The sequence below is a fragment of the Muscardinus avellanarius genome (assembly GCF_963383645.1).
Source record: "Muscardinus avellanarius genome assembly, chromosome: 14".
Lineage (NCBI taxonomy): Eukaryota > Metazoa > Chordata > Mammalia > Rodentia > Gliridae > Muscardinus > Muscardinus avellanarius.
In genome coordinates, this window is record NC_137800.1 from 58,939,627 (window position 1) to 58,946,546 (window position 6,920).

The 6,920-nt window shown below is 44.7% G+C and overlaps 1 protein-coding gene across 1 annotated transcript; it reads left to right on the top strand.

Moving 5' to 3' along the window:
* Positions 1–6,020: 6,020 nt before the first annotated feature.
* On the top strand, positions 6,021–6,528 carry LOC308273469 (acyl carrier protein, mitochondrial-like; the record flags this gene model as incomplete). The annotated part of the gene is made up of 1 exon (XM_080710585.1): positions 6,021–6,528. The coding sequence occupies exon 1, from the start codon at positions 6,052–6,054 to the stop codon at positions 6,526–6,528; it is 477 nt and encodes a 158-aa protein (XP_080566711.1). The 5' UTR covers positions 6,021–6,051.
* Between the last annotated feature and the right edge of the window lie 392 nt (positions 6,529–6,920).

The window sequence follows — 6,920 nt, forward strand, 5'->3', positions numbered from 1 at the left end:
GGCCATGAGGTGGGAGGGGTTAAGGATGGCGAGGCCTCCAGTGAGGCCATGAGGTGGGAGGGGTTAAAGATGGCGAGGCCTCCAGTGAGGCCATGAGGTGGGAGGGGTTAAGGATGGAGAGGCCTCCAGTGAGGCCATGAGGTGGGAGGGGTTAAGGATGGAGAGGCCTCCAGTGAGGCCATGAGGTGGGAGGGGTTAAGGATGGCAAGGCCTCCAGTGAGGCCATGAGGTGGGAGGGGTTAAGGATGGCGAGGCCTCCAGTGAGGCCATGAGGTGGGAGGGGTTAAAGATGGTGGGGCCAAGATGGCGGCCCCCCAGTGATTCCACGTGTGCAAGATGGCGGGCCAAAGCTGGCGACACCCCCCCCCAGTAATCCCATGTGGCTGCTTACCGGAATGGCCAGGCCCAGGCAGCAGGGGTGGGCAGGCACAGGGTGAAGGGCGCCAGGGCGCGAGTCCGAGTGGAGGAACCAGCTGGAGCGCGGGCTGGACTTGGCGGGCTGGGGGCTGTTTAGCAGAGTGGCGGCCGCCTAGATGGAGGAGGCAGGCGGCCCCGGCAGGCGGGTCTAAGCAATGCCAGGCGCGGAGAAGACATAGGCGCGCAGTGTGGCGCAGTCCGCAGGCGGCACAGTCCCATTCCAGCGGCGGGCGGCGTGGGCAGGCGGGAACGGCGGTTTTAGGAGGTCCAAGCAGCAGGCAGAGGTCCTGGCCCGTGCAGGAGGTCAGCAAGTAGAACAGGTGCCAGCATCACCCAAGGAGCCTGGCTCCGGGCGGGTGGAACTAGCAGCCTGGCGGCCGGTGGAGCCTGCACGCACCGGCGGTGGTGGCCGCGGAAGATGGCCGCCGGCGCTCTGGAAGAGAGCACATGGGCGGGAAAAGATGGCCACCGGCTCTCAGCAGAGCGCGGGGCCGAAAAGATGGCTGCGGGCTCTCAGCAGAGCGCGGGGCTGAAAAGATGGCCGCGAGCTCTCAGCAGAGCTCGGGGCCGGAAAGATGGCCACCGGCTCTCAGCAGAGCTTGGGGCCGAAAAGATGGCCGTGAGCTCTCAGCAGAGCTCGTGGCTGGAAAGATGGCCGCGAGCTCTCAGCAGAGCTCGTGGCTGGAAAGATGGCCGCGAGCTCTCAGCAGAGCCCGGGGCGGGAAGAAGGCCGCCAGCTCTCCCGGAGAGCGCGGGGCCGGAAAGACGGCCTTGAGCTCTCAGCAGAGCGCGGGGCCGAAAAGATGGCCGTGAGCTCTCAGCAGAGCTCGGGGCTGGAAAGATGGCCGCGGACTCTCAGCAGAGCCCGGGGCAGGAAGAAGGCCGCCGGCTCTCCCGGAGAGCGCGGGGCTGAAAAGATGGCTTACGGTCCGGGCAGGCACGGGGCAGCAGCGGTGGCAGTGGTGGGAGCAACGCCTGCAAGCGGAGCGCTGGTGTGGGACCTCACAGTCGAGCTGCTGGCGGGTCGGAGAGTCCGGGGCTCAAAAAGAGAGTAAAAATAAAAAGAGAAAACAGAAAAAAAAAAAAGGAAAAAAAAAATGGGGAGGGACCCAAGAGTTCTCCCGGTTCGGCACCAAATGATAAGTAAAATAAAAAATTAAATGCGAGTAAAATAAAAATAATGTGCGTACGGCGGAGTGTGAAAAACACGAGAGAGGTCCGGTACACGTGGCATGTAAAGTTTTAATGGCACGGCTCTCCCGGGGATCAGGGAAAGGCACCATGGGGCCCGCGCGCCTGTCCGAAGCTTGAGGACACGGGCTCTCCTTTTAAAGGCATGCATCTCGCGAGATGGGGGTTTTACTCGTGGGAACGCCCAATTCTCGGGGGGTTTCAGCCCCTCCCTTGCCCTGCAGAGGTCATGTGACACAAAGTCACATGAGTGCAGGACCCAACTTAACAGAATCTTGTTGAAAATTTAAAGTTTATTAAAAAGATAGAAATACAGAAGATAGTTACAGCCTCATGTTACCCAGGTGCTTCGAATGAAATCACCGAAGTACAAAACACGGAACAGACTTTTTATACACGTGACATCCTCCATCTTGTTTCATGGAATTCTGATGTAGTAAAAGTCCCTGTAAAGTTCCTCCCCCTACTTTTCCCACTGAACTGAGTTTACATCCAGGTATCTCCCTTCACAAAGGTCAACCTGCTCCTCCCATCCTGGCTAGATTATCCAATTCTGTAAACCTGTCTTTAGATTGACCTGCTAATTCCCTTTATCTAGGTTAATTTACATTAGAATAGTTGCCTGCATCTTGACAGAAACCAAGTCCTTTCACAGATCTGACCTTCACCTAATTTTTTAAATATATTTATTAATAATCAGAGCTTTCTCAAATCTTCCTAAGCCATTCCCAATACTGGCACACCTTTTAATTCATATTTTGGTTATAAACTTTTGCCTGGGCATTCGTGTGTGTGTGTGTGTGTGTGTGTGTGTGTGTGTGTGTGTGTCTGAGGATTGAATCCAGTGTGTGTGTCTGAGGATTGAATCCAGGGACATTCTACTTCTGAGCTACACCCCAGCCACTTATCTTTTGAAGCAGTTTCACCAAGTTGCTGAGGCTGACCTCAAATCTATGGTACTCCTCAGCCTTTCAAGTATTGGGATTAAAGGATTGTGTCACAGTGCCCACTTTGCATTTGCATTTTTTTATTAAAACTATAAGTGGTTTTAAATTTTGTCAGGTGTTTTTTCTGCCTCAATCAAAATGATATTGGGGTTTCTGTTCTTCATTAGTTTGTTAATATATGGTGAATTATATGGAATGATTTTCACATTTTATTTATTTGTATTTATGTGATAATGAACTCTATTTTATCCAATTCTATTATTTTTACACATTTCTGAATTTAATTTCCCTAACGTTTTCTGAGAGTTTTGCATCAATATGTATGAGATATAGTTGTTTAGAGCACTATCAAATAATCAAATAGTAAAAGTGACATGTGTACTTTAAAATTTTCTTAGAGCCACATTAAAAAAAAACTTTAAAGAGCCAAAATTAATTTCAATAATAAATTTAAAGTAAAATTTTTTTTTTTTTTTTTTTTTTTGGGTGGTGGTACTGGGGTTCCTGGAAGTCCTTCTACCTCCGGGCTATGCTCCCAGACCTATTTTATACTTTTTTATTTGGAAACAGGGTCTCTTAAGCCAGTGCGGCTGGCTTCACCTGCATGATCCTCCTGTCTCTGCCTCCCAAGAGTGGGGATTACAAGCGTGAACCACCATGCCCGGCTAAAGTAAATTTGATATTATCAATTTTTTAATATTATAATTAATGCAAGATATTAAAATGCTTTGTACTATTGTCACCCCAAACCTTTGGAATTTGGCGAGATTTTTTTTCACTTGCAGCCCATATGAATTTGGACTAGTCAGAGTTTAAATGACTAGTGGCTGTCAGCTTCTATACTGTACAGTGCAAGTGTGTATTTTGTCTTATCTTGGTAGCAAGGTAGTATTTGCCTTATAAGTGGGTTGGAAAGTGCTTCTTTCTCTTTTATATGTCTGGAATAATTTCTGTAGCAATGATACTATTTCATCCTTAGATGATTTACAAGGTTTGCCAGTTAAGCCTTCTGGGTCTGGGGTTTTCTTTTTTGAAAGATATTTAACTATGAATTCAATTCCCTCAATTGTTATAGGATTTTCTTTAGTTATATATTTTTCTCTATTGAATTTTAGCAGGAATTGAATTCAAGAAGTTTTACCATTCCATCTAAGTGTCAAACTTGCTAGCACATAGTTAATATTGTTCCTGTGATGTCCTTTGAATATCAGTAGAATTTATAACGGTACCTCTTCTTTGGTTTCTCCTTTCCAGATATTGGCAATTTCTCCTATCTTTCTGCATTGGTTATTGAACCTAGAGTTATTTTAGCTCCAAGCTAAACTCCAGATCTGTTTTATTTTTTATTTGGAAACAAAGTCTTTGTAAGTTTCTGAGAGTCTTGCTAAGTTGCTGAAACTGGCTTTGAACCTGACATCCTTCCTGACTCAGCCTCCCAAGTACTGGGATTACAGGTGTGCGCCACCATGCCTGGCTCTTTTGCTTTTTTAATAAGTTTATTTTTAAAATAGCTTTAAGTTCACAGCAAAATTGAGGTGAATGTGCAAAGATTTCCCATATACACCCTGCCCCAACACATGCATAGCTTCCCTCCCGTTATCAATATCTAACACTATAGATGTACATTTGTTGTAATTAATAAATATACACTGACATATCATTATCATCCAAAGACCATAATTTATATTAGTTTTTACTACTGGTGTCGAGTATTTTGACATATTTGGATGAAATATAATGACATGCATCCATTTTTATAGCATCATTGAGAGTTATTTCATTGCCCCAAAATAATAAAATCCTCTTTTCTCTGCTATTAATCCTTCCCTTTTTACCTCTTAGCCACTCACCTTTTTTTACTCTATATGTTTACTTTTCCAGAATGTCATAGAGTTGAAACAAGAAAGACTGATTCACTTCTGATTTATTCTTTCATTTAGTAATATGAATATGTTTCATTTTATAGCTTGAGAGCTCATTTATTATCAGAACTGAGCAATATTATATTGTCTATTTGTAATGATCTGGGTTTAGCATATCACCCTATCCCTCAAGGTTGCTAAAAAGGAGTCCTCGGGGATGTGGCCTTGGGGAATGTAGCCTTGGCCTCCCCTCTCTCTCTTCCATCCTTCATGTTGTGAGGAGCAGAGCCTATATTCATAGTCTCTCTCTCTCTGTCTCTCTCTCTGTCTTTCTCTCTCTTTCAGCCACCATCACCATGACCTGAGTTCTGTAGATATCTTAAAAAACAAACAAACAAGCTGGGCGTGCTGGTGCACACTTGTAATCTCAGCATCCGGGAGGCGAAGACCGGAGAATCGGCTCGTGGACAGCCTCAGCTTTTTAATGAGGCCCTCTGCAACTCAGTGAGACCAGGTTTCAAAATAAAGAATAAAAAAATAGGACAGAGGGTGTAGCTCGGAGGTAGAATGCCCCTGGGTTCCATCCCCAGACCTGAAAAAAAAAAACAAAAAAACAACCAAATAAACAAACAAAAAAAAGAACAAAAATACCCACAAATCTTTCTTCCTGTAAGTTGTAAGTGGCCAGGCTTATTAGGTCCAGCAGTGAGAATGCTGAACAAGATACTATTGTAGGCTCACAAAGTGGGTGATACTGCCTCAGGGGTGCAGCAATGAAATATAGATATATAAAAGAATACAAACTTGTCACTGCATCTTTCTGCTTATTTGATTAAAGAAGGTCTATTTCCAGGGGATCACTGAGTGATTTCTTTTTAAGGGGCAGTTAGCCTAGTAAATCTGGGACCCTCTGGTAGATATATCAGTTTATTTACCACTAGCCTACTAAAGGACTTTTTGGCTATTCACAAGTTTTGTAATTGTAAATAAAACTGTGTTTTGCATAAAATCCTCTTTTCTCTGCTATTGATCCTTCCCTCTTTACCTCTAAGCTGCTCATTTTTTTATTCTATATTTTTACTTATCCAGAATGTCATATAGTTGAAACAAGAAATACTGAATTATTTCTGATTTATTCTTTCATTTAGTAATGTGAATATGTCTTTTATAGCTTGATAGCTGATTATCAGCACTGAGTATAACCTTTCCAATGTATTTAGGTAAATACTAAAGAGTACAATTGGTGGTTCTTATGGTAAGAACAGGTTTAGTTTTATAAGAAGCTAACACGGTTATCCCAAGTGCCTGTACCATTTTGTGTTCCCATCAGCGGTGGTGAAAGTTCCCGTTGCCGCACAACTTTGGCAGCATTTGGTGTTTGTTAGTCTTCTAGATTGCATAAGTTTTTAGCAGACTGAATCTTTAAAGAATTTATTTATTCCATTTGGGTTATTACATTTGCGAGCATGGTAATCTATTATTATTCTGTGAATGTTCTTGGGATCCATACTGATATTCCCCCTTTTGTTTTGATATTAGTACTTGAGTCTTTTTTCTTTTTTTCTTACCATGATTAGAGGATTATTAATTTTTAAAATATTTTTAGGCGCAGTGCACTCTGGGCCGGCGTAGCCATGGCGGCTCGTGTCCTTTCCTCCTGCGTCCGCCGCCTGCCCGTGGCCTTCGCGCAGCTGCCCCGGGTGCCCACGCTGCCCCTGGCCCGGCCGCTCAGCACCGCCCTGTGCCCCGCGGGGCCCCGCACGGGCCCGGGCCCGGGGGCCCCGCAGCCGACCTCGGTGCTCGCGCAGGCTCCAGGGAGAGTTACACAGTTGTGCCGCCAATACAGTGACTTGCCCCCTTTGACGATAAAAGGGATCAAGGACCGGGTTCTCTACGTCTTGAAACTCTATGACAAGATTGACCCGGAAAAGCTCTCGGTAAATTCCCATTTTATGAAAGACCTGGGCTTAGACAGTTTGGACCAAGTGGAGATTATCATGGCCATGGAAGATGAATTTGGATTTGAAATCCCTGACATAGATGCAGAAAAGTTAATGTGTCCACAAGAAATTGTTGATTACATTGCAGATAAGAAGGATATATATGAATAAAAAATCAGACCCTTCTTCCTCACCGGGGAGGACTCGCAGGACGCTGGCAGGTGTCTTGGAGCGAAACGCGTTTTGCCATCATCAAGATCAATGGGGAAGTCAAAGTCTTCCAGGATAAACAGAATCTCAAAAAATTCATGAATTCAAAGCCAACACTAGAGAAAATTCTTAAAGAAATAAATCATAAGGAAGAAAAAAGAAGCAGACTTCAGAATCAGAGAAGAGAGGAAGTTAATAAGTGGGCCATTTAAGTAAAGAAGAAAGATCACACCACCCAAGAGTAGACAGAACACAAAATGACAGAAAACAAAAATCATATTTCAATAATATCTCTTAATGTCAAAGGACTTAACTCACCAATCAAAAGACATAGACTGGCAATGTGGATTAGG